Source organism: Mirounga angustirostris, unplaced genomic scaffold, assembly GCF_029215605.1.
Source record: "Mirounga angustirostris isolate CCGP_5_RB_7025 unplaced genomic scaffold, mMirAng1.0.hap1 SCAF_10, whole genome shotgun sequence".
In the NCBI taxonomy this organism is placed as follows: domain Eukaryota; kingdom Metazoa; phylum Chordata; class Mammalia; order Carnivora; family Phocidae; genus Mirounga; species Mirounga angustirostris.
Genome location: NW_026991718.1, coordinates 21653112 through 21679296, shown reverse-complemented (window position 1 = coordinate 21679296; position 26185 = coordinate 21653112). Strand labels below are relative to the sequence as shown.

The 26185-nt window shown below is 49.9% G+C and overlaps 3 protein-coding genes across 5 annotated transcripts in view; 1 reads left to right on the top strand and 2 right to left on the bottom strand.

The window, feature by feature from the left end:
* IFT172 (intraflagellar transport 172) overlaps positions 1 to 10911 on the top strand; it is a 33937-nt gene extending 23026 nt beyond the window's left edge. For 2 of the 3 annotated variants that reach the window (XM_045884302.2, XM_045884301.2), the window contains 21 exons: positions 345 to 442; positions 586 to 721; positions 806 to 922; positions 1239 to 1381; positions 2457 to 2550; positions 2660 to 2724; positions 2916 to 3096; positions 3350 to 3709; positions 6368 to 6466; positions 6641 to 6750; positions 6879 to 6942; positions 7064 to 7150; positions 7445 to 7561; positions 8358 to 8468; positions 8648 to 8767; positions 9290 to 9385; positions 9605 to 9664; positions 9750 to 9848; positions 10167 to 10320; positions 10462 to 10553; positions 10764 to 10911. In XM_045884302.2, the coding sequence (XP_045740258.1) occupies positions 345 to 442; positions 586 to 721; positions 806 to 922; positions 1239 to 1381; positions 2457 to 2550; positions 2660 to 2724; positions 2916 to 3096; positions 3350 to 3709; positions 6368 to 6466; positions 6641 to 6750; positions 6879 to 6942; positions 7064 to 7150; positions 7445 to 7561; positions 8358 to 8468; positions 8648 to 8767; positions 9290 to 9385; positions 9605 to 9664; positions 9750 to 9848; positions 10167 to 10320; positions 10462 to 10553; positions 10764 to 10853 (2493 nt within the window). In that variant the 3' untranslated portion in view covers positions 10854 to 10911. The remainder of the gene's footprint in view (positions 1 to 344; positions 443 to 585; positions 722 to 805; positions 923 to 1238; positions 1382 to 2456; positions 2551 to 2659; positions 2725 to 2915; positions 3097 to 3349; positions 3710 to 6367; positions 6467 to 6640; positions 6751 to 6878; positions 6943 to 7063; positions 7151 to 7444; positions 7562 to 8357; positions 8469 to 8647; positions 8768 to 9289; positions 9386 to 9604; positions 9665 to 9749; positions 9849 to 10166; positions 10321 to 10461; positions 10554 to 10763) is intronic. The other variant, XM_045884303.2, reaches the window with a different exon arrangement.
* Positions 10912 to 10995: 84 nt separating this feature from the next.
* On the bottom strand, positions 10996 to 12702 carry KRTCAP3 (keratinocyte associated protein 3). The gene is made up of 7 exons (XM_045884304.3): positions 12551 to 12702; positions 12222 to 12406; positions 12074 to 12133; positions 11690 to 11899; positions 11421 to 11555; positions 11202 to 11314; positions 10996 to 11081 (listed from the first exon to the last, which is right to left on the bottom strand). Exons 1-6 carry the CDS (start codon positions 12576 to 12578, stop codon positions 11207 to 11209), a joined length of 726 nt encoding a protein of 241 aa, XP_045740260.1. The 5' UTR covers positions 12579 to 12702; the 3' UTR covers positions 10996 to 11081; positions 11202 to 11206.
* A 77-nt stretch (positions 12703 to 12779) lies between these two features.
* NRBP1 (nuclear receptor binding protein 1) lies at positions 12780 to 24086 on the bottom strand. Its single transcript, XM_045884299.3, has 18 exons — positions 23989 to 24086; positions 20803 to 21032; positions 20493 to 20615; positions 19940 to 20041; positions 19267 to 19356; positions 19074 to 19114; positions 18641 to 18735; positions 16869 to 16952; positions 16626 to 16684; positions 16373 to 16471; positions 14798 to 14930; positions 14521 to 14626; positions 14337 to 14387; positions 14104 to 14239; positions 13844 to 13897; positions 13694 to 13757; positions 13409 to 13464; positions 12780 to 13332 (listed from the first exon to the last, which is right to left on the bottom strand). Exons 2-18 carry the CDS (start codon positions 21010 to 21012, stop codon positions 13228 to 13230), a joined length of 1608 nt encoding a protein of 535 aa, XP_045740255.1. The 5' UTR covers positions 21013 to 21032; positions 23989 to 24086; the 3' UTR covers positions 12780 to 13227.
* Between the last annotated feature and the right edge of the window lie 2099 nt (positions 24087 to 26185).

The following is a 26185-nucleotide window of genomic DNA, read 5'->3' as shown; positions in this document are numbered from 1 at the left end:
AATACCCCTCCCCAAGCTCTAGTCACAGTGGCAACTTCATTCCACGCCTGCACCCAGAACCCGGGGGGTACAGTGGGAGCGGGAATGGGTGCCCCAGCACAGGGCACCTCTGGCCTTCCTGCCTGAGCGGAATATAGTCCTGACTTTGCTCCGTATGGACTTGGGATTCCCTGGACTGCCCAGGAAAGCAGCAGCATGCAAACTCCTACGGTTGCTGGGAGGGTTCAGAGTTGCTGAGAAAACAGGCAGCCCCCCAAGCCCCGCTTCCCCGGCCACTCCGCATTTCCCTCTGCTGCCCTTGGAACCCGGCGCCCGAGATGCTCAGGCTCTGTGTGTCTGCACAGCTGGCCACGAAGTGCATGAGGCCAGAAGACGTGTCGGTGCTGTACGTCACCCAGGCTCAGGAGCTGGAGAAGCAGGGCAAGTACCGTGAGGCGGAAAGGTGAGCTGCGGCCCTGGAGGAGGTGTGGAGGGCGACGGGGCGTCAGGGCTGCAGGCAGGGCTGGCGCTGAGGGATCTCTTGGGAATGACTGTAGGGGCAGGAATCTGGGTCTAGGAGGCCCCGGGTGTATGTCCCCTCCCCAGGCTCTATGTGACAGTGGAAGAGCCTGATCTTGCCATCACCATGTTCAAAAAGCACAAGCTGTATGATGATATGATCCGCCTGGTAGGGAAGCACCACCCAGATCTCCTCAGTGACACACATCTGCACCTGGGCAAGGTGAGCCCTTCTTCTGTCTCGGCCCTCTCTTCTCCAAGCAGCCTCCGTGTCTGCCTCGCTCCATCCTGACCCTCCTTTCCCCAGGAGCTGGAGGCTGAAGGCCGACTGCAGGAGGCTGAGTATCACTACCTCGAGGCTCAGGAGTGGAAGGCGACGGTGAACATGTACCGGTCCAATGGGCTTTGGGAGGAGGCCTACCGGGTAAGGAGCCCAGGTCACACTGGGGATATGTCATCCCTCTTTCCCACTCTGAAGTGACTCATTCTGAACTGGTTGCGGTATCTTTGAAAAATGTCCGCACTGATAGGCAAAATTTCACGTACGGTATGAAGGGTCTGTGGGCTATCTGAAGTCCATGCTTGGACCCTCAGCAGGTTAGTAGACCCCGAAACTTAGCCCTCTCCCTGTTCTAGTAGAAGGACCTGACCCTTGTCAAAGCTGAAGTCAGGTCCCAGGGGAGGCGGGAGCAGCCATGTGGCCCTGCGTGGAAGGATTGCCAGATGGCTTTGCTTCACAGGTGGCCAAGGCTCACGGGGGAACTACTGCCCACAAACACGTGGCCTATCTGTGGGCAAAGAGCCTGGGAGGAGAGTCTGCAGTTAGACTGCTTAATAAGCTGGGACTCCTGGAAGCTGCCATTGACCACGCCGCTGACAACTGGTGAGGCCCTAAGGCTTCTCTCCATGGGCCCCGTTCCAGACAGAGCCTCTAGATAGACAAGAAAAATTGCTGTGTAGCTAAGAAGCGTTTCTAAAAACTGAGGCAGGAGTGAAGAAATCCTTGGAAGAACTTGATGGAGAGGCAAGAATGAATCAGTAGTCTGCCCCCGGGGGCTCAGAACAGTGTTTAATCTGTAGCTGTTCTAAGGAGATGATGGAAAGAGAGCATTTTTTTTTTCTTCTTTTTAAGTAATCACTACGCCCAGGGTGCAGCTTGAACTCACAACCCCAAGATCAAGGGTCACTCATTCTCCCAACTGAGCCGGCCAGGTGCCCCAGAGAGGACAGCTTTTAAAGCTAAGGTGCACTGAGCCAGTAGCTTACTTTTGAGTAATGGAAGTGTGATTCTGTTAAATGCAAAAAGAGCTTTTCTTCAGCAAATGTGTATTACAAAGACCAGTAATAATCCTACATTGAGTCAGATTGCTAAGGGTAGTCTTACTGTTTTTGAGAGACCCTTTTTTTCTGCTAGTGTAGATGTGGCTCAGGAGGAGGTGGTGAAGAACCAGGCACCCTTGCTCCCCAGGCAGAGTAGTGCTGTGAGGCTCACCACAGTCCCCTGCCTCGTGCCCATCCCACTCCTTCATGTCCACTGGTCACAGGAAGCACAGGCTTTTCCAAGTGTCCCCTGATCCACGTCTTCCTTTATGTGTCTGTGTGCTTCTGTGTCACTTCATACGGATTGTCTTTTTTTTTTTTTTTTAAGATTTTATTTATTTATTTAACACAGAGAGACAGAGAGGGAACACAAGCAGGGGGAGTGTGAGAGGGAGAAGCAGGCTTCCCGCTGAGCAGGGAGCCCGATGCGGGTCTCGATCCCAGGACTCTGGGATCATGACCTGAGCTGAAGGCAGACGCTTAACAACTGAGCCACCCAGGCGCCCCGCGGATTGTCTTCTTAATCTGTCCTTTTTCCTCCCCCCGTCATTGCCCTTTCTGTTTTCTCTTGCCCTGTTTCTCCTCTTGTCTTATAAAATTACTGAGTAGACAAACCTTATCTACACCTTCCATTTTAGCTCATTTGAATTTGCTTTTGAACTCTCTCGGCTGGCCCTCAAGCACAAAACCCCTGAGATACATCTCCGATACGCTATGTACCTGGAGGATGAGGTATGGATGTGATCCTTCTCCATTGCTTTTGACCTTGACCTCCTCCTGTCTCATGGCTGCCATGATGGCAATCTGCTTATCATGTGTGGCTGCCCTTCTGTCCCTATAGGGTAAATTTGAAGGGGCTGAAGCTGAATTCATCAGGGCTGGTAAACCCAAGGAAGCAGTCCTCATGTGAGTTACCCATAAATTCCATACTCCTGCCCTCCCAAGTGCAGCCCCAGGACCTGGCATTGTCACCTTCACCTTCATCTGCACCTAGTACCAATAAATTTCCTACCCCCTCAGTGACATGGCTGTTTGCCTCCCACTGTTGAGGCCTCAGTCCTGTACTTAGCCTCTTCTGTGTCCTCATCTGGGAGCAGGTTTGTCCATAACCAGGACTGGGAGGCAGCTCAGCGTGTGGCCGAGGCCCACGATCCTGACAGCGTCGCCGAGGTGCTTATGGGGCAGGCCCGGGAGGCCTTGGAGGAGAAGGACTTTCAGAAAGCAGAAGGACTGCTACTTCGGGCCCAGAGACCGGGCCTGGCCCTCAGTTATTATAAGGTAGGGCACCGGATTCAGGGCCATGAGGGGAGGGTGAGAGGGTATGGGATCCCACAGAGCACTACACTAACCCCCCGGCTACTGGGAAAGATCCAGGGAGTGAGCATTGGGGCGGGCGGCAGGGAAAGAGACAAGAAGGAGAAGAGCGGTCCAAGGACCTAGCGACCAGTGGCCCATAGTACGCAGCACCTGTGTGGCAGTGGGAAGCTGTCATGCCTGCCTCTGCCTTCCTGATCGCTGGAAATCTGAGCAGGAGGCTGGACTGTGGAGTGATGCCCTGCGGATCTGCAAGGACTACATGCCGGGCCAGCTGGAGGCTCTGCAGGAAGAGTATGAGCGGGAAGCCACCAAGAAGGGGGCCAGGTATGAAGCCAGGAGGCAGCAAGTGTCGGCAGGGCTGGAGGGTGGCTCACAAGGTATACACAGGGTAGGCCGCGCTGCCCATCCTGTTGCTGGTCACGTGTACTCCCATCTCCTCAGGGGCATGGAGGGGCTAGTGGACCAAGCTCGACAGTGGGAGCAGGCTGGAGAGTACAGCCGTGCAGTCGACTGCTACCTCAAGGTGCGGGACTCAGGCGGCAGCAGCAGCCTGGTGGAAAAGTGCTGGATGAAGGTGAGGCCTGCCACACCCTTCCTGGCCCTCCGCTTCCCGGACCGCCCTCACACCCAGCGTCCCTCTTCAGACATTCCTCTTTCCTCTTCTGCCTCTCGTTTTCACTCAGGCAGCAGGCATCTGCTGAGTGCTTGCTAGATGCGAGAGCCAGAACCTCTGAAGGCTTTAAGAGGGGCTGTAAGGCAGAACCCTAACAGCCAGAAATTGGGGGAAGTTAGACCAACGTGGCTCAACTAATTGTGTATCTCAGTGAAAACTAAAGGATGTGATTTGAGGTGGAGTTCAGAGAAGCCCTCTATGGGCTGGAGGGGTCAAGGAGGCTTGAGGGAGAAGGTTGGCCTAGGACCAGAGCTGGAAGGGCAAATCCAGAGCCCAGAGCTGGGGCCAGATGGAGGCCATGAAGAAAGCAGAGGCTCCTCCTCTATACAGGAGCTCCTGAAAAGAAGCATCTAGCAGATTAAGCTAAGCCAGTATGTTTCATCAATTCCTAAGCAAATACATAATCACATTTTACTATCTTAGAAATTGGGTTGCATGTGAAGTTTTAAATGAGGTTATCTTCGGCACCTGGGTGGCTCAGTCGGTTAAGTGCCTGACTCTTGATTTCGGCTCAGGTCATGATCTCAGGGTTGTGAGATCTAGTTCTGCATTGGGCTCTGCGCTGGGCGTGGAATCTGCTTGAGATTCTCTCTCCTTCTCCCTCTGCCCCTCCCAACTCGTGCTCTCTCTCTAAAACAAAAAATAAATGAGGCATCTTTGATTCAGAGAAATATGGTATTAGGAGTTGTCAAGGGGGTGAGATTGATCAGCTCCCTAAGTAAAATGTTGGTGCAGTGATGACCCTGCAGAATTCCCCTCGGGTTTCAGAGGCCTTGTAATTGAATAGCCCCTAGTAGTTGGGGTGGGGGGGGGGGGGGGAGGAAGTAGAAAGAAGGACTGATGGTTATGCAAATTTAGCAAATTTAGTCAGCAAGTGTTTATGAAGCATCTGTTATGTTTTACTCTGGAGCATTGTCTTTTGGCATCTGTACATGACTATACCTTCTTGAGATTAGTCAACTTCCCGGATGGGACACTTGAAGCTTTGAAGGGTTTGACAGGTAAGAAAATGAGGCAAGAATAGGTGGGGAAGAGACCAGGAGGATTTAGCACATAGACTGTAGCTAAAACAGACCATGTATGTGGAAATTAAAATTTGATGAGGATGTCAACATCACAGTGGAAAGAGTAAACTTATAGAATGCTCAGGTTTGTAGAATTACTGAGTTTTAGGGTTGGAAGTTATCTCCAAGGTCATCTAGACCAGCACTGTCCAAAAGAAATACAATGCAAGTCACAAAGGTAAGTCATACATGAAAGTTTAAAATTTCCTAGTAGCTGCATTCAAATAAGTAAAAAGAAATACAAGAAAATAATTATATTTTACCTAATCAAATATATCTAAACTCGAAATTTCAACATATAATCAATATTTTCTTGGTTGATTTTTTTTTTTTTTTTGACAGAGACATAGCGAGAGAGGGAACACAAGCAGGGGGAGTGGGAGAGGGAGAAGCAGGCCTCCCATGGAGCAAGGAGCCCGATGCGGGGCTCTATCCCAGGACCCCGGGATCATGACCTGAGCTGAAGGCAGATGCCCAACGACTGAGCCACCCAGGCGCCCCTGGTTGATTTTTTTTTGAAAATTTTATTTATTTAAGAGTAAGAGAGCGTGTGTGCATGCACTCACAAGCAGAGGGGAGGGGAAGCACAGAGGAAGTGGGAGAAGTAGATTCCCCACTGAGCACTGACTCCAGGCTAGATCCCAGGCCCCTGGGATCATGACCTGAGCCGAAGGCAGACGCTTAACTGACCAAGCCACCCAGGCACCCCTTATTGATTGATGATATTATTGATACTACTTATTTCTCAATTTATTGAGATATTTTACATTCCTTCTTCGTACTAAATCTGTGAAACCCAGGGTGTATTTAAACTGATAGCACATCGGGGCGCCTAAGTGGCTCAGTCATTGGGCGTCTGCCTTCAGCTCGGGTCACGGTCCCAGGGTCCTGGGATCGAGCCCCGCATCAGGCTCTCTGCTCAGCGGGAAGCCTGCTTCTCCCTCTCCCACTCCCCCTGCTTGCGTTCCCTCTCTCGCTGTCTCTCTCTGTCAAATAAATAAACTCTTTAAAAATAAATAAATAAATAAACTGATAGCACATCTCATTTGGGACTAGCCACGTGTGACTAGTGGCTTCTATTCTGATGGTACAAATCTAGACCAACCGTCACTCTTACAGGTGAAGAAACTGAGGCACAGAAAAGCCCAGCACAAATAGCTGCAGAATGCCTTCTTTCTCTACACCACACTACCAAGATCCTGTTTGTGACAAAGAACTTGAGAAACCAGTTTGTCCAAGGGGGGCAGGACCAAACGCAGTGACCTCAGACAGCATAGAGTGTCTGACAGAGGAGCTGAGAAGAACAAATAGATCTGCGGATGGTCATTTCAAGGCTCTGAGGGACCGTGAGGCAGGCCTTGCCCAGGAGGGTAGAAGGTGAGGGAGAGTGCAAGAGAGAAAGTTGGCAACTGAAGGGAAAAAAACAGACCAGGCTGAGGATGCGCAGTGGTATTTGTCTCTCCTACCCATTGTCATCTTCTGTTCCACCCCTCAGGCAGCTGAACTCGCCATCAAGTTTCTGCCTCCCCAACGCAGTCTGGAAGTAGTTCGGGCTGTGGGACCCCAGCTGATTGGAATTGGAAAGCACAGTGCAGTAAGTAGGGTACTGGGACAGAAAAGAAATAGATTCACGGAGAGGGTGGAATTCCGGTGCCATCTACACCCAGGAGGGCATGTGGGGTGGGCCTCTTGGCAGGTGTGACCTGCAGTTAGTTCTGTGGAAATAGAGGAGAGATGGTCTCCAGGCTCTGATTCCCCCACTCTGCAGGCTGCAGAGCTCTACCTGAACCTGGACCTAGTCAAGGAAGCGATCAATGCTTTCATTGAGGGTGAGGAGTGGAACAAGGCTAAGCGCGTGGCCAAGGAGTTAGATCCCCGGTAAGCTGCTGACCCCTTCTCTCCAGGAAGTTCTCTTACTTCCTTTTGTAAGGAGGAGGAAGAAGTTCTCATGGGAAGGGTGTGCATCCCAGGACTGTGTAGTGTTAGATCTCTGCACATCTTCACAGGTATGAAGACTACGTGGACCAGCATTATAAAGAGTTCCTCAAGAACCAGGGCAAAGTGGACTCGGTGAGACTTGCAGAGAGTTAGCATGAGGCCAAACACATGGAGGCTCAAGGGATTTCCCTCCTCCTCTCCCTGCTCATGTCATGTTTGTCCTCTTAACTCTGTCTTTTCCACTGATCCATAGCTGGTGGGTGTGGATGTGGTGGCTGCTTTGGACCTGTATGTGGAGCAGGGCCAGTGGGACAAGTGCATTGAAACGGCTACCAAGCAGGTACTGCTCTCTTCCTCCCATCCCTAGCTCTTCTGGACATTTTCCCTTGGCTCCCCTTGCCCCAGAGCTGTATCTCTCTTACTTCCTCCAAAGCCCAACCCCAAAGATCCCTAACCAGCATCAGAGAGTCAGTCTTCCACCCTTTTGAAACTGGAGTCAGAGGCCTAGCTGGGCCTGACTTACACAGGCCTTTGCCTCCTAAACAAATCCATGGCCTCAAGTTACCACCCCACCCTCTCTGCCTGGTCTTACTGATCCCAACCTCCCCATGCTTTTCCTCCATCTCCGGGACAGAACTACAAGATTCTGCACAAGTATGTGGCTTTGTATGCGACTCACCTGATCCGAGAGGGTGGCTACGGGCAGGCACTAGCCCTGTATGTGCAGCACGGAGCTCCTGCTAACCCACAGGTACCAGCCTGCTGCTCAGGGTGAATGTTCCCCAAGGAAAGTCTTACCTTCTCCTCAAGAACCACCCATTCCCTCGGCAACTGTCTTCTCAAAGGATTCTTTTAGACAGCGTCATGCCCAGGGACCCCCCCCCACACCAGCGTCTTCTGAAATGTACAGCCACTCAAGATTTCTCGTTTGAGGATACCTTCAGCAACCTCCTCGTGCCCTTAGCTAACACAGGAAAGCCTTTCTTTCTTTCTTTCTTTTTTTTTAAAGATTTTATTTATTTATTTGAGACAGAGAGAATGAGAGACAGAGAACATGAGAGGGAGGAGGGTCAGAGGGAGAAGCAGACTCCCCGCCAAGCAGGGAGCCCGATGCGGGACTCGATCCCGGGACACCAGGATCATGACCTGAGCCGAAGGCAGTCGCTTAACCAACTGAGCCACCCAGGCGCCCAACACAGGGAAGCCTTTCAGAGATGAATTCTGCACACACCTCTAGGGCCTTACTAACTTCCTTCAGAGACTAAACACTGCTCTCCTACCTGAGCACCCCAGCTCAATGGAGTATCAGTCCATTAACGTGTGACTGCATTCGCGTTCACACATCTGTCCACACGCAGACTGCCAATTGTAAGAAAGTTATTTTCTTACTCTTCTTTCTCTTCCTGAAAATGATCAACACTTTCTCCATCATTGTTCCCTAGCTCCTCCACATGCATGCTTACAGCCTGTATCCTCTTCGGCCCCACATGCACTTTCTCTTCTAGTTACCCCTCCTCACTCAGCTCTCCTTTCCCCACTACCCCTAGAACTTCAACATCTACAAAAGGATCTTCACGGACATGGTGAGCTCACCTGGGACCAACAGTGCTGAGGCCTATCACAACTGGGCTGATCTTCGGGACGTGCTCTTTAACTTGGTGAGGAAGTCAGGTCCATGACAGAGTTACAAGGCTACCCCACCTGTCCCTATCCCCCTCTCTTCTTTCAGGCACATAAACATTTACCTTCAAATGGGCTGCACCTTTGTCCAGGTGGCCATGAGCTCTCCGGCACTCCTCCAACCCCTGACCCAGGCTGTGCTCTCTTCCTGCTCTAGTGTGAAAACCTGGTGAAGTCTAGTGAGGCAAACTCTCCAGCCCATGAGGAGTTTGAGACGATGCTGCTGATTGCTCATTACTATGCCACTCGCTCAGCTGCCCAGAGTGTCAAACAGCTGGTGAGATTGGGCGGGGGGCAGGCAGGGGGAAGCACTCAGTCTTACAGACACATCTTCCAATGTCTGAAGTTGAATGAATTCAAGTTCTGGATTCTCAAACTTGGTCCACTTCTCTCCTAGCTTCTCTTCTGTTTAAACAAATCTTTAACCCTCGCTGAGGTGGTTTTCTTCCTGGACTCCTCCACTGACCTTCTTAGGACTCTGCCCACATAGCTCCAGGCTCATTATACTTAAACATTCAAATCCCACAATTTCTGTATTGATCTCTTACAACATACACACTTCTTTGGCTGATTCGTGATAGCATAATGTAAATTTATTGTGTGTACTTGAATGATAGAAATAATCTAGGCCTAGTTCTCTTGTGCAGAGGAAAAAGACCCAGAACCACTTGAGATCCAGAGCAATTTCATATGTATTACTGGTTTTTTGGTTCTCTGGCTGCTTTAGTTATAAGATCACTGGTCTGGTAGCTTAGTCGCTACAGTGCCAGGATCATAATGCTTTGACTTTAATCTGTAGGAAACTGTGGCTGCCCGGCTTTCTGTTTCGCTCTTACGCCACACTCAGCTCCTACCTGCAGACAAGGCCTTCTATGAAGCAGGCATTGCTGCCAAGGTGAGCTGGGACAAGGAAGGGTGTGGCCGAGGAGATAGGGACATCAAAAGTTGGGAGGTAGAATACGCTGTCTACTCAGGTACAGCAAAGCAGAGTTTGGGGCGGATGATATGGAGGACATCGTTTTCTTGTGTCTTCCTGGATTCTTTCCCCTGCATCCTGGAGAAGCAGCATCCAAATCCCAGCTGCTCACTCCCACTTGCAATTTTTCTGTTGCAGGCAGTTGGCTGGGAGAACATGGCATTCATCTTCCTCAACCGCTTTTTGGATCTGACTGATGTGAGTAGAGAAGTTGTGCCCAGAGGGTGGGAGGTTTTGCCTGTCACAAGCTGTGTCTATCTCATGGCTGCCCACTCTGCCGCAGGCAATCGAAGAAGGGACTCTGGATGCCCTTGACCACTCTGACTTTCAGGATACAGACATTCCCTTTGAGGTGCCACTCCCAGCCAAGCAGCACGTACCGGTAAGAGAACGAGATTGGAGAACAGGGAAGGCCTCACCGGTGTGAGGGTGCTGTGAAGGGAGGACACTTAATCACTTTATGTTGGTCCTCCTAACCTTTGTAACGGGCATCAGCTAGCAACATCTTTGGAAGGGCTATTCCTTCAGTGAAAGTAGAAGGAGAGAAAAAAGAAAACTAAGTTGGTGACCATGAACCCCATCCAAGGAGGATCATGTATGGGTAAAAGATGATGCACAGGACGACAGTTAAGACTCCCAACTCACCACCTTCCACTTGCCCTGCCCTGCGTGAAGCTGCTCCTCCTTCTGTCCTTCCCAGGAGGCTCAGAGGGAAGAGGTTCGAGACTGGGTACTCACAGTCTCAATGGACCAGCGGCTGGAGCAGGTTTTGCCTCGGGATGAGCGCGGTGCCTACGAAGCTTCCCTGGTGGCAGCGAGCACTGGAGTTCGGGCACTACCCTGCCTCATTACAGGTACAGAACTCTACAGCAACCCACGTTCTGTGGTGGGTGGAAAGGAAGGGAACACAGCAGGATCAAGAGAGTATCTTACTCCGAAATTGCTCTTGGTTTTCCCCCTAAAATGCCAGTTCATCTTTTTTTCTTCCCCCACAGGATACCCCATTCTGAGGAACAAAATTGAATTTAAGCGGCCAGGGAAGGCAGCTAACAAGGACAACTGGAATAAGTTCCTTATGGCTATCAAGGTTAGAGAGGGAGACTTGGAGGGTGGGGACAGGGAGAGCAGCACTGAAGGAAAATAAGAAACTACTAGAAGGGTGGTGGAAATGTCAAGAAGGCAGGTACCGGCCCTGAACTCTGCTCTCCCTACCAAGATGGGGTTGATTTTCTTTAGAGAAGGAATGCTTTTCCTTAGCACTAATGCATTCCTCTCTTGTTCTTCTGTTTGTCCACAGACTTCCCATAGTCCAGTGTGCCAGGATGTGCTGAAATTCATTAGTCAGTGGTGTGGAGGGCTACCCAGCACCAGCTTTTCCTTTCAGTAACTGGCAGGGCTCGGGGAAGAACTACTGGATTCTCTCCCTCATTAAAGTCTTGTAGGTAGTGGAGACCGCTGTGTTCTTTGAATAAAGTCATCCCCAACATCAGCCTAGTGCCCTTTTCCCCGGAAAAGGAATCATCATCAAGTAGAAGAAAAGAGTTCTTTTATTACAACTGTTTACGTCATCTCGGGGTTTATGTCACCGTTGTGAACTGAGCCTCTGGATCAGCACCTGCTCCACAGAACGGAGAACCTGGGTCAGAGGGCAAGCAGCACGGCAAAGGACTTGACCCAGTTCTAAGAGTGGTTCCCTGCCTCCACCCTTTCCCTGGCCCCAATTCTCACATATTACCTGTCCTAAGCCCAGCTTTTCTGGGATGCCTGCATTTCTTGATTTTGATCCAGTAGCTGCTCATTTTCCTGTCTTTTACACTTAGGAAGTTCAAGCTCTGTCAGTTCCTCTAGCTGTAGGGGAGGATGGAGTTAGTACTCCTGCCCCGAATTATAGTTCAGCACTTTTTCAACACAGCCAGTCTGTATTGAATGAGCCCTTCCTGTTCCTCTTCCTTACCTGCTCCTGAAGCCCTTCCTTCCTGCAGGGCCCAGCCCCACGCAGGGTGAGTGCAGCCACACAGCAGTAACCAGACAGGGCTGCCTCCGCTGCAGACATGAGCAAAGACGGGATCCAGAGAGCCAAGGCTGTATCCTACAAGGCGAAGAGGAAAGGGGGAGGGGGTACTGAGAGGGAGCAGGACAGGAAGTAAACAAGTAGGGGTGGTTGAAAGGGCCAGGGCCAAGGCCCTGGAGACTGCAAAAAGGCTGAGAAGAGCACGCACTCACATAGATTCTTGTGGGGTCAAATGGGCAGTCAGCCCATGGTCCAGGGCCCTGGTCCAGCGGTAGCAAAGGATTCAGCAGTCCTGGATGGCAGTCAGCAATCAGACGGCGGCCACCGTTGGCCACAGTGAGTGACACAGCAAGGAGGAGGCCCAGGGAGCAGGCGGCGGACAAGAGCAGGTTCACCAGAGCTACCACCAGCAAGGCCCAGTGCTGGCAGGGGCAGAAGATCAGGGTGAGCGGCTGGGCGCGCCGGCTGCTGTCTCCCACTATAAGGCACCTTGGTTTCTCTGTTTGAGGCTCCTCCTCCCACTTAAAGATGAAGCTGAGTCGGGTCCTCATTTCCCTGACCCAAGCCTCATTAAAGCTCCAGAAATCCCCTCTCACCAGTCGTGGGCGCAGAAGGTTCCTGGATGCCAAGAGGGCCACAAGTCCCACGGAAACACTCTGGAATACACAAAGACTGAAGCCCGCGCCGCTCTCTGTCCCGCCTCCCCTCCCCCACGCCCGCGGCCCCGCCCCCCGCCGCGCTCACCAGCAGCCCCGAGCCCACGGAGATGACATTGGCCGTGGTGTACTCCGGGGTGACGGCGCCGCGGGGATTGGCCACGTGTCGCAGGACTGTGCCGTGCAGCACGGCCCCCAGGAGCAGGTTCACGTGGCCTACCAGGATCAGCGCGAGGCCCACGCGCATAAGCCGCCGGGGGCCGCGGGCCGCGTCTGCAAAGCACGGGGGGAAGGGCAGGCCTGAGCCGGGAAAGGAACCGGAGGGCCCCTCGTGGCCGCCGCCCCCGCCGGTGAACCAGGGGCTGTGGGGCGGGTGGCCGGCGGACGGAAGGGACCGAGCCCGGGGCCGGAAATTACCGAATCTGTAGAGGCGGCAGCACCCCATCGCGGCCCTCCGCGCCTGCCGCCGGGCAGCTCTCTCTACCTGGCCCCGGCCCCGCCCCCGCTCTCCCGGCCAGTCCCTCCCGCTCGCCACCTGAAGGCCCAGCCCCGCGCGCGCCCCGGGCGGGGCTCCGAGCCCGCGCCCCCTGGCGGCGAAGGCGCGCGCGCGCGCGCACACATACACACACACACACACACACGACGCTTTTAGCAAAAAGTAGACTTTTATTACAGCAGCAACTGAGGCGAATCGAATGGCCCCCCAGGGCCACCACTGCAGCACCACCCTTCTCTCCCACCCCGTCGGCCCCAGCGGGATTGTAGACTTCAGCTCCCCCAGTGCCCGTGGGCCTCCTTTCCACACAGGCTGGGCGGGAGCCGGCAGATCAGCTACTAGCCCCCAACTAGAAGGCGGCTGCTGAGAAGGCCCAGGCCCACGTCTGTGCAAAACAAGTAAACAAAGTGCAGAGGGGAGGAAGAGAAGGGGAAGGGGGAGGGTGATGCTCAGAACCAGGGAGCCCCAAAGCCCTCCTGAATAATAAAGGAGAGAAGGGGCTTCACAGGGTAATACTGACTGGGGGGAGGGGGCAGGAAGGCTGTTGCGCGTCTAGTGACGGCCACAGCTCTGATGAGGGGCCTGGCCCGAGTGAGCTCTAAGAGGAGACGGTGACAGCGGCTGAGTTGAGGGTGCTGTTCCTGGCAAAATTGAACTTGTTCAGGGTCTCCTCTAGCAGAGAAGTCAGTCGGCTCTGGTCAGCCTGGGGGAGAAGAGCTGGGTGAGACCGGGCGAGAGGAGAATGGATCGGCCAGGGCGGCTGAAGGCAGAAAGCTCACCTCGCTAATGAAGCCCAGCTGCACCAGCTCAGCTGCCAACTCCGGGATGTTCTCATCTGACAGAGAAAAGGGAGGCGGTGAGCACGGTGTGCGAGTAAGGGGCCCACAGCCCGTCGGGTCAGCCCAGCTGGGAAAGAACGATACAAGCGAAACTGCCACGTCTACCGATCTGTTCTATGTGCGTCAATGTGTTGCTGCCCTGTAACCCTCTTCCCCACCCCTAAGAATGTCCCTCACAGATAAGACGCAGAGACTCTCATCCTCGGAGGGAAAGGAGAGACTCACTTGGCATCAGGTCACAGCTCAGGTGCCGGTTGAGTTTGTCCTCCAGCTTCAGAAGAAGCGTCAGCTGGAGAAGAGGACAGTCAGAAAATGAGGCTCCCCTTCTCCACCCCCGGCCACCCAGCCCTTTGCAGCCCTGGCCCTGAGCCTTACGTGGTGTTTGACTCCCTCCTCCACTGACTCGATGTTGCACTGCATCAGCACCACCTAGGGAGAGGGGATGCAGAGGGTCACCACAGCAGTATTACCAAGAAATAAAAAGCCCCGAACAGCTAGAAGACTTTCCAGCCTGCAGGACAAGCTTGCTAGAAACCAGAAACACATTCTTTTCTCTAAAGGACAAAGCCTTATTTGATGTGTCCTCTTCTCCCTTCCACCATGACCACAGAGACCTGCACAGCCCTTAGCCCCACCTTGCGGGTCTCCACCTCAGCTGGTTCAGGTGTTGGAGTCTTGACAGAGGGGGGCACAACAGGTGACGTCACCTCCTCCTGCTGTGGCTGCTGGGGCCGAGGTAGCCCAAAGGCTGTCAAGGGGTAGATCCCATTCCTAGAGCGAGATCAAACAGGTCACACGGGCTCTGTGAATGTCTCAGGACACCCACCCTGCTTCTTCAAGCACGCCTTTCCTCTCACCCTTCTCTCACCTGACATCTTCAAGGAATTTATCCAATTCCAGAGCCGGTGACTGAGAGTACCTGCAGGAGAAGAGAAAGGAAGGAAATAAGCAAAACAGCAGATTCAACAATTCCCAAAGAATGGACAGCTGACAGAACCCTCAGTGGTAGTGACAAATCTGTCCCTTTCAGACCCTCTCAGTTAGTTACTCACAAAGTCTGTACTGGTTCCCTTCCTGGTCCTGCAGGAATTTCAGCCAGTACAGCACTGGTATCCATGTTTTTGGTGATCTCCTCCAGAGCATTCTCTGGGATCATGTCTGGAGGGCATGATGAAATGGAAAGTTGTTAGATTAATGTCCCAGAAGGCCCAGGGATCCTGGGGGGTAAAGAATTCCTTTGGAAGTGGAAAAGGAAAGAGAGCATTGCTAGTGATAGTTATTAACGCTCCGGAAGGGTAGAAAATTCCTAGCAGGGCCAAGGGGACTCACGTTGGTGTCCCACAATGCAGTGGGCAGCAAGGAGTTTGAGCGAGGGCACTTCAAACAGTGCTGGGTGGAACAGAAGTTCTCTGGCTGTTGGTCTGCGAGCAGGCTCAGAATGCAGGCACTTTTGAATGAACTCCTACAAAAGGGAATGAGGAAGTAGAGCGGGAATCTGGCAACCAGACCACTGCGTTCATCATGATACTTCATCACTCATACTTAGGACAGGCTTTATACATACTAGGTGGTCAGCACTGGCTGAGGGAGTAAACTGTTACATGTATCTGAAAGGGCTTTGAAGATTCTAAGGTATTAACATGAAAGGTATTGTTCATGGTTTTTCTGGTTTTAATTGTTTTTCTACTCTCCAACCACAAGCTTTCTCTCTTTTTTTTTTTTTTTACTATTCAAACTTCCAAATATCTTTTTCCTGATATTCCTACTTTTTTTTTTTTTAAGTTTTTTTTTTTATTTATTTGCGAGAGAGAGAATGAGAGACAGAGAGCATGAGAGGGAGGAGGGTCAGAGGGAGAAGCAGACTCCCCGCTGAGCAGGGAGACCGATGTGGGACTCGATCCTGGGACCCCAGGATCATGACCTGAGCCGAAGGCAGTCGCTTAACCAACTGAGCGACCCAGGCACCCCTGATATTCCTACTTCTTATTCCTACTTCTGTGCTTTAACAGCCCACTCACGGTCTTCCTTCCTCTCCGACTCTCACCAAAGTTACCTGTCTGTTCCCAAACCTATCTGCTGTGGTCAACAGTATTCACCATCTTTTTATTTCCCAAGCCAACTACCACAATTTCCTTTGTCTCCTACAATCATTGATTAAGTTCACTGGCTTTCCCCAAGCTTCCTCCTCACGCACACACACCCCCTTCCCACCTCCCGTAGGTCCCATGATGATTAATCTGCTTTTCTTTTCCTCCTTACAAACCTGAAGGCCAAGAAGGTCATATACCTAATCTGTCACTCGAATGCCCCAACCTAACAATGAACTAGAAATTTACTCCACACCAGCCTCAGGACTTCCCACTAGTCTCCCTATTACACTGTCTAATGAGTTACAAACTATCCTTGTTTGAACCTTCCTGTCCAGCCTCTACTTACTGTAGTCTATCTATACTGATTCATAACCTTATACCCTTTAAATCTTAGCTTGTTATTTCAGGGCACTTTCCCTACGTAAAACTATGTAAATATAAAACCCCAAATGACAGATTTAATTTAAACTGGTCAATCTGTTTAAAAATATCAAGATGGTTGTCTGAGACCATATACCAATTACCTGAGGTAACCATTAAATTAGTTTACCTCCAGGTAGACACACCTAAATTAACACACAATCTTTACCCCCAATACTACCCATCTTAAACCCTTAACCTGTGTGTGTATATATACAAAAAACAACACAGGTACCACCTAGGGAAATATTCAAATATTCACTGCTTTTGCCTGTCCTTTCTGCTTTCTGTTTTCTTGCTCTTAGAAGACAGCATATTCCAAGTAAGTAAAAAGGAAGAAAAACCTAAAGAACATTTCAAAGTCTGTTCAGGGAGTGATCCAGAAGATTCTTACCCTCTGTAATGGGTCTTCTAGAAGCTGGATGGCACTGCTGATAGCTTCCTGTGGCACATATGAGGACTCTCCATTGCCCTGGATCTCCAGCACTGCCATCTGCAGTGAGAGGGAACAGAAAAGACCAGCAGAAACTTCAGAACTTCAGTGCTCCAGAATCACGCCCTCAAGACCTTACTTGTCCTCCCTCCATTTCCCCCTTCCATCTTCTAACTTGACCCCTTTCCAACACCACTGCTTGTGGTTTCCTCACCTCCAGTGCACACATGCCAAAGGAGTAGATGTCCACTGCTGTTGTCACATTAGTGACTTCTAGGGAAAACAGAGAAGCCTTTGGTGAATCAGAGGATGGGGGTAAGGGGTTGCAGAAATGCCTTTTAAAAACTTTTTGTAAGCCAGCAAAGAACTAGAAGTTTCAGTTCTATTACCTCTGGGCCTCGGGTTATAAGGTGGAAACCTGGAGAACAGGGAGAGGGCAGAGAAATTGGTGCCTCACCTCCATACTCTGGTGCAAAGAAGTGTAGATTCTTCTGCTCTTCCCGACAAGTCTTCACATGATTGTTGATAGTGTCAGGAGCCACTGGGAGTAGGGGAGATACCCACAATCTGACCACCATCAACAAAGCATAGTCTCACTCCAGAGAGAGGTCCCCAAAAGCCAAATTCTCTCCTGATGACTCTAACCCTCAAGGCGCAAACCTGTCCTTTTCCCACCTTGAACCACAGACTAAACATGACCACCACCTACTTCCCCTTTCTTGGGTCAACTGCTTCTCATTTAAGGTCCCTAATTCAGCAGCAACAAACACTCCACACTAAACTAATAGGTATATAGGGACCTTGGGCTGGCCAAGAAGCAATGGAGGCTAAGGAAAAACTTTTGCTTGTGATCTGCTCACCTTCCCCAAAGCTCAGGAGTATCTAATCCCTGTCACATGAAAACGTATGGTCTAATTCTTTCAGCTACCCTGCAAATAGCATAAAAACACAGGCAGCCCTTTCTAATCTGGGACAATTAAAGATCTCGGAAACTTGGATAAAAAAGGTAAGAAGGATTAACAGTACAACCAACTAGATACCCTCCTTCTTACCCACCTTTGCTGACTAAAACTCAAAAACAGCTCAAAGTTGAACCAATACCCTTGAATCAGTCTCATGTTTAGTCCACCAAAATTTTAGACTCCTGCTCTACTCCCTTATTCCTCAACATTGCTGCCACAGGCCTTAACGAGGAACCAGGGCCGGGCCCAATTTGGACTCACTCAGATCGTAAACAATGACAACAAATCACAGAGAGTCTGGGAGCACAGTATGATTTAGGGAACCAGCCTGATGATGAAGGGAAATAAGAATCCAGGACATAAATGGCCAGCCAGGCAGAATCCACAGGAAACAAGCAAGTTATGGAAGAGCAAGCAGGTGGAGGGCTGGTAGGGAGAAGCCAAGCAGGCATAACTAGGCAGGGGAGGTAGGGGAACAGGGCTTGCTCCCACGACTGCATGCACTGGGCAGCCGCAAAGGGGAGCAGACGGAGCACAAACAGAGCCCCACAATGGGGCAATAGGGAGCTCTCACCATTAGCAAAAATCCTATGAAAGACTGTTGGGAACAGAGCAGCCCGTAAGCGGGAGGGAGGAAAACAGAGAAAAGTTGTGAGCAATGGAGCAGCCAAGCCCCAGACAAATGGACACACAAATCACACAAAGACACAGCACACAGAAATGTTATACACAGCACACAGATACACGGCAAATGAAAGCACTCACAGCAGGCACAACCTGGAACCTCCTTTGGTAGGGTCTGGCCCCAGGGGTTCAAGTCAGACCTCAGACCCATCTCTTGCCCTTTTCCAACCTCCTATCAAGATCTCTGGATTGGGGCCCCTGGGTGGCTCAGTTGGTTAAGCGACTGCCTTCGGCTCAGGTCATGATCCTGGAGTCCCGGGATCGAGTCCCACGTCGGGCTCCCTGCTCAGCAGGGAGTCTGCCTCTCTCTCTGACCCTCCCCCCTCTCATGCTCTCTATCTCATTCTCTCTCTCAAATAAATAAATAAAATCTTAAAAAAAAAAAGATCTCTGGATTAATCCACTTCCCTCCAAAAAAGGTGTAAGATCAATCCTACCCCCTACTTACCCCTAGCAAAGTCCTATCTCTTACCACCAGCCCACACCTCAGAATTTTGCTCTACTCTCCCCACTCCTTTCACCTTACCCCCATGGTTCCCAAATTCCCGAGGCTCCCCTGCCCAGAACCTCTCCCTCCCCTCACCAGAGCCAATCTTGATGAGTCCGTTGTGCTGGATGAAGATGGTGTCACAGGTCAGGTTCCCATGGATGATGGGGGGGTCACAGGAGTGCAGGTAGCTGTGGGGGCACTGGGCTGTTAGAGGGGCCACTGGGAAATTAAGGGCAGGGGGAACCCAAGGGTTAAGAGGAGCAAGGGCCTGGTCTCTTGCTGGTCACCACAAAGATAATCCCCACACTCTGAATCTCCATTATGCCTCATGAGTTAAATAGCTGGATAAGCACTAGGAGAAAGAGGTGGGAGATAGCATCGTGGTTAGGGCATTAGGATGGACCCTTTAAAAGATAATAGGGGCCTAATCTTGACAGTATAGGACAGTATAGAGTAGTGCCCTACAATCTGTTTGGAGGAACTAAACCAGGAAATAGGGGAAAAACACTAACCAGATCCTACTTACCTAAGGGCAGAGAGGATTTGCGTGCACCAGCGCTTCCAAGCCTGGAACAGTTTGATCAAAGGGTCAGCAGTAATCCCCTCTCTTAACCCTCCAACTAGTTCTCCTCCATCCCTTCCCGATTAGCTTCATGATTAATATAATCTTTTTAAAACCCCCAAACCAGCCTAAAGCTTTGTCTGCTCTCCCTCCATACCTTTTCATTCATAGTCTTGTGGTTCTTCTTGGTCTTCTTCAGAAACTGCTTAAGACTCCCAGATGACATGTATTCTGTGATAAAAATGACCTGGAGAGACAAAGCACTCAAATAAGGCCTTAGAGTAGAAATGATCCCCTACCTGATGACATGTATACCAGATATATATTAGATTTGGAAGTCTGGTGGTGGTTTTTTAAGTTTCCCTTTTATTGTTAGCACTATTTCCTTAGATTTAATAGGACGAAAAAAACTACTGAACAACAAGAGCTATGGGAAGTAGGGATGCCTGGGTGATTCAGTCTGTTAAGCGTCTGCCTTTGGCTCAGGTCATGATCCCAGGGTCCTGGGATCGAGTCCTGCGTCGGGGGGGGGTCCTTGCTCAGCGGGGAGCCTGCTTTTCCCTCTGCCTGCCGCTCCCCCTGCTTGTGTGCTGACAAGTAAATAAAATCTTTAAAAAAAAGAAAAGAGCTATGGGAAGGAAACAAAAGTTTCCTCATTTCTGCCCCATCCATCACCAGACAAAAGGCATAGGACATAGACAAAGCCCTACTCTCATCTTCACAACAGCTGATTTCAGTTTTGTTTCAAAACTACCTTATTTTCATCTCTAAATGTAAAAAGAATAAATGTAGCTAGTCTCTTTGTGGTAAACTCAAGAAAAAGTTCTTACCCTGGCCTTGTTCTCTTTAATGTCAGCCCAATACTTGTGAAACTTAACAATGTTGAGATGTTCCAACTGAATCAGATTATCAAACACAGCACGGACCTTTTCCTGAGAGCAGGGGAGAGAGTGGATAACAGGGTTCAGAAATCACTATAATCCTGAAAAGCCATTCCTTATCCCTCCCCAGAAATGATCTAATCCCAACATACTCTCCTCCTACTCAGCTTCTCAACACCAATTCCTCTTTAACACCTGCATTCTTTTTTTTTTACTTAAGTTCAATTAATTAACATATAATGTATTATTTAAGGCGTACAGGTCTGTGATTCATCAGTCTTATATAACAATCAGTCTTATATAGCACTCACCACAACACATACCCTCCCCAATGTCCATCATCCAGCCACCCCATCCTCCCACCCCTTCCCCTCCAGCAACCCTCAGTTTGTTTCCTAAGATTAAGAGTCTCTTATGGTTTGTCTCCCTCTCTGGTTTCGTCTTGTTTCATAACACCTGCATTCTAACACCCCACAGGCTACATCCTTTCACCATTACCTACCTCCTGCAGCTTGTAGTTCTTGCGTTCAGAGAACTGGACCTCATTCCACACAACCTCTACACCCTCCTCTGTATCCATGGCCAGGTATGCACTGTCAATACCTGGTACATTCCGTTGATTCACCTGAGAAGAAATTCAAATGGAAAGGAATTATTAAAGTTGCCTTATAAACCCTCCATTTTAATACTCTACATGATCATCCTCTCCTAGGCTCTGATCTGTTAAAGTTTGGTCTGCCCCTTTGAGACTTTCCCCTTCCACTTTGCACTTAGAATTCACTCCCCCAAGAGTGACACTACAACCACCTTACCTCTTCTCGCCTCTTCTGCCACCGCCCACATGGTGACTCTTCCAAGATCTCAGACTCATCTTCACTTTCTTCTTCTTCCTCTGGGGAAGCAGCTGAGGTCGTGGAGGTCACAGGAGGTGACACTGACGTCAGGCCAGGAGCTGAGGATGAGGATTCTACCTTTGGGTCTGAGCCACTGCTGACTACTGTCTGGGACTCCCCCTCCGACATGCTGGAACAAACACTCAGGCCTGCATTGGTTGGGGCAAGGATGGAGGGAGAAGGCAGAAAGGGTCAGGATAGATCCATAAAGATTTAATTCTGGGGCACCTGGGTGAGTTCAAGCCCCACGTTGGGCTTCATGCTTAATCCTAATAACCTCATCTGGGGTTAAAAAGAAAACAAAATATATCCCTCCCTTATTTCCTTTAAATCCAAAATCAAATTAACCCTGTCTGAACACAGAAACATTAACTACTCTCTTATCTAGAGAAGGTAACTTATCTTGGTTGAAGATGACCGACCAGGAGTGGCAAACCTAAGATTTATGACAATACAACCCCCATTAGTAAGGCCCAAATGAACGGCCAAATCAGGGACAGACACCACTCCTTCTCAGCAATACTCACCCAACAGCCTTCCCTTTGAATCCTCACCTGCCTCTATTTACACTGTGCTCAAGAACTAAGCTACATGGGCCCTGTTCAGAACAGATGACCCCAGACCCCAAAATGTTCCACTGATTCAGCCCTAAGGCTGGAATTGTAGTACTCTCAGCGAATTTATCCAGCTGAAACCCTCAGCTAATTTATTCCATTAGAATTCTGGTATTTGCTATCTGTCCCTCCTATACACAGATCAAGTCTGCCAGTCGATGCTGAGGCTACCCTTGGCCCAGGTGACTGGCAGTGGTTAGTGACTTCATCCCTGATGATCTCACCTTCCCTGTGATGTGAGTGTGCAAATGGGTATTGGTTAGCAACATTTTTTTTCATTCACTCATTCAACAAATGTTTATTAAGCACTTACTGTAGGCTAAGCACTGGGCTAGGTACTTGAGATACACTAGTGAATAAACTAAATGAGATGCCCACATTCATGGAGCCACAAATTTAAACTGATATAGAACTTCCAGCTTCCAGCTTTCATTTCATTCACATGGCTCAAAGCGCCACCCTCTGGGATACTAGATCTGACAGAGATATTCCCTCAAGAACAAATAACTCAAGGGGCACCAGGGTAGATCAGTCGGTTAAGCATCTGTCTTGGCTCAGGTCATGGGTCCTGGGATCAAACCCAGAGTCTGGCTCCCTGCTCAGCGGGGAGTCTGCTTCCCCCTCTGCCCCACCCCCCATGCGGGTGGGCTCTCCCTCTCTCAAATGGATAAAATCTTAAAAAGAAAAAATTTTTAAAAAAAGAACAAATAACTCAAGATATGGCAGTTACAGGAAAAAGTACTATATAGTATAATATTTTTTTCAAGATACATGGCTACTTGGAAGAAAAAGAATTCTCAAAAGCTAAATGTCACTAACTTGTCCAGACAGTCACAGGACAACCGCTGAATGTTATTCCAAATCTCTAAGAACAATGGCTGTGAAGGAGTTGAAACCTGTGCGTGCTGGGCTCAAAGGAAGGCTCCAGTATGAAAGTGACATTCTGGAAAATAGATTTCCTCCTCCAAGTCAGTTCAGAATACAGAAGCCTCTGACTAACACCAATCTTTCGAAAAGCCCTCATTTTAGAACTCTTGGATACCCACTTCTGCCAATCTCCACCCCCAGCCTACACTATGTTCAACCCAAATCAGGAGATTCTTATTTGACGACATTCGAGTAAATACCAGAGAACCACAACACACTACAGAGAAAATCTGGCAAGATATTCTTTCCCTGTTATTTTCTAGGTCCTGCCTAGCACAGAGTTTATTCAACCAGCCAAGAAAGCTACTATCTGTATATCTTGGTAATCTACCAGAAAATGAGTTAGAGATCATTTTCGTTTTTCTTCCCCTGAAAAATAACTAAGAAAACAATAAGAAAGTTCATATGGATTACTTCCTAGAGATATTTATAGAATGCATCTTGAATCTGAACAGCTAAGTAAAATTTCCAGCTAGATTACAATAGGAAATACCAGTGGAGTTCTAATACAGGAAGCCTGTAACCAATGGGCTCTAAGGAAACGTCTGGACTCAGGGCGCAGACAATCCACACAACACCACAAAAGAAGCCAAACCTTTACCGGTCACAGACATGTCCTTGGAATGTGCTTGTCTTCTCCCTCCCCAAGCTTTCCCCAGCAGGCAAAATGAAGGCACTGCCCAAGATCCCCCAGCACTTCCCCTCCTGATGAAGAAACCATTGTAACGCTGGGATTTTCATCTCAGGGTCATTCAGAGGTGTAAGAGATCACATACGGAAAAGGTCATTTACGTCCCTACAAGGGAATCTCCTCGCCGCCTCCAGCAACCCCGAGAATAGTGTGTTCACTTCTGAGCAGTGTAGGTAGATCGTCGCGCAAAGTTTTTCTCGGAGACTTTTATTTATTGGACTGCAGCCCCTCTGCATTTCAACTCCTCGGCGACAGCTCGCAGGCCACGGGCCTCTGAGCTACCCTCACCCCGAGCAGACCAAAGGGCCTCCGGGACCCACAGGACTGTCCGCTCAGACGTCAAGCAAGCGCAGGGGACGGCTTCACGCTCCAACAGGTCGCCCCGCCCGCCGTCGGCAAGGGAGCGCCTGCAGTCCCGCAGGCCCGGGAGCCAGCGGCCGCCACCTCATCAAAGGCCGGCCCCGCGGCGCCGTCAGGGGCGCAGGCCACGCCCCCGCGCAGTCGGCGCGCCGGCCTCCGCCAGCAGGCGCGGCCCCGACGCTGCGCTTCCGCAGGCCGCGGGGCCCGCCACCACCGCCCCCGCCGCCGGCCCCGCCTCTCGTCAGCCCCAGTTCGACGCGAACGCCCCGGCCTCGCGCCCCGCGCCGGCAGAATTCCGGGTCGCCGCCACTCAGGGCAGGACGGGCAGGCCCGGCAGAAGCTGTGGGGCCCGGGCGGCCCCTCGGCTCCGGCGGGCCGGGCCTGGGCCGCCGAGCGAGCAGAACCGCCACCAGACACCCGCCTGCCGGGGTCCCAGCACCCCGGGGCGCGGAGGCCGACCTTTCCGTCCTCTCGCCGAACCCCTTCCTCCCGCTCATGTCCCTCGGCGCTCACCTCCTGACTCCGCTCCCCGCAGCCTGCGCTTCAGCTCCAGCTCGGGTTCGGGGCCGCGGACCAGAGAGACTCCCTCACAGCTGCGCTCCGCAGCGCAACCGAACTGCGGGCCCCGCCCTCGCGGCGTCCCGACCAACAGATGGGCGGTGCCGCACTGCCGTTGGGTTTCCATTGGATGAGGCGGTCAAGATGGGCGGTGCCCCGGGAAGACGGTCGCTCGGTGGCCTAGTCTTCAAGCCGGTCTCCTCCCCTTGAGCCTGTCCGGCGGAGACCTGTCGGAGCCTTCGGTGTGTTCGGGCTCGACTGGGGCTGGTCTCTCTGTCCATCCCTCCGTCCAGCCCAGGTGCCCCCGATGATTCTGCTGGGCGAAAGGAAGGCCTTCCCTCTCTTCTTGAAGGCGCCATGACAGTTCTGGTCCGACTGAAAGACAAAAGGAGCGAAAGACGTAGCCTCAATCCGGGAGGAGCGCCCACCCACTTTCATTATTTGGGGGGCGAGACTGCGCAGGACACCAATTCTTCAGAAAACTTAAAAATTTTTCTGAATATACTCTGGAAATTGCATAGCACTGATATTTGCCAAAACTTTGCAAGAGGTTTTCACAGATAACTCGTTTGATCCTCGTAAGAAATTGAAATCATTCAATGCTAATTGACAAATGCAAGAAAACTGAATCAGAGGCATTAAACTATTCACCAAAAGTTGATAGGACCCAGATCTAGCATCCAAACAGATTTATCAAAGGCTTCCTTGAAAAGATGTTTGGGGAAAATTTGGATTGACTTCGAAGAAGTGGAAAGAAAAGATTCTGGGTGAGCCCGTTGATCTGCGAAAACTAAACGCTGAGTCTGAGCGGTATAAATTCGCTCTGCCATTAGACGTCTATTATGGAGGGAGGAAGATGAATCAACTATCACAACTTGGGAATGTCATAATCACTAAATTTCACTGCCCTTAAAGGGAATCTCTAATCCTTCTTAACTAATATAAAGAAGGATCCTGTATCTGGCAAAAGCCCTCTCATTTTCTCAAAATAGTTCTTTTTGCAACCGATCTCATCCTTTGATTCTTCTACCTTTGAAAGACAGGGCTCACACACTCTTAGAAATCTGCTGGAAGTTAGGGATCTTGTCTTGGCTATTTAAAAAATGCATTTGTCCACCAAATTTAGCATATAATTTTAGAAGAGTTGAGGTTAAAGTTTTTGTTCTAATCTTCGAAGGAAGATTGTTCCTCCTCTCCAGATTAACTTTTTTTCCTTGTGGGCTCCAAAGCAATTGGAGCACCTGGTCCACTATAAACATTCATTAAATACGAGTTGACTTTATCATTATAGTTTCTCATTCTCTTCTGTCTGGTCCTTGTCATTATCAACCTTACCTTTTCAACTAGCTACTTCTTTCAAATATGCATAGGGGACCCATTAGCATCCTCCAACTCTCATTTTTAATTTTTCATGTTTAAAAATCTCAAACACTGCATTTTCACCACCTCATTTTTTTCTGCCTTAAAAAATAATACACATCTGTTGTAAAAAAATCAAAGTATTTCAAAAATATTTAACATAGTGTAACAATATTTATGTAATAGCTTCTATGTGCTATGTTCCACCATTTTAATTGCCTTATGACATATTAACTCATTTAATACTCACAAGAATCCAATGGAATATTGTGAATTAACAGTTGCTATAGAATGTGAAAATCTCTTGTAATCCTACTTCACCAAAATAATTAAGACTTTGATGTACGTATCTCCATTTTTTTTCTGTCGGTATTGGGCTCCCTGCTTGGCAGGAAGCCTGCTTCTCCCTCTCCCACTCCCCCTGCTTGTGTTCCCTCTTTCGCTGTCCCTCACTCTGACAAAAAATAAATAAAATCTTTAAAAAATAAATAAAAATAAAAAAATAAAATGAAAGCAAGCTAATACTACATAATCTTTTTCAATTTACTGTAACTTTTTCCATGGCAGCTCATATAGCATTAATGTAATTTTTAACCACTGTAGAGTATTCCATTGTCCAACATTTAATTAGTAACTACCAGGGGGCATCAGGGTTATTTCCAACATTTATTATTATAAGTAAAGCTGTAATAAAATCCTGCTGCACACATCTTTGCCTGTTTGTGAAAATTATTTTTATATATTCTTAAAAATGGAATCGCAAAGTCAAGAGCTAAGAACATTTTAACTTGAA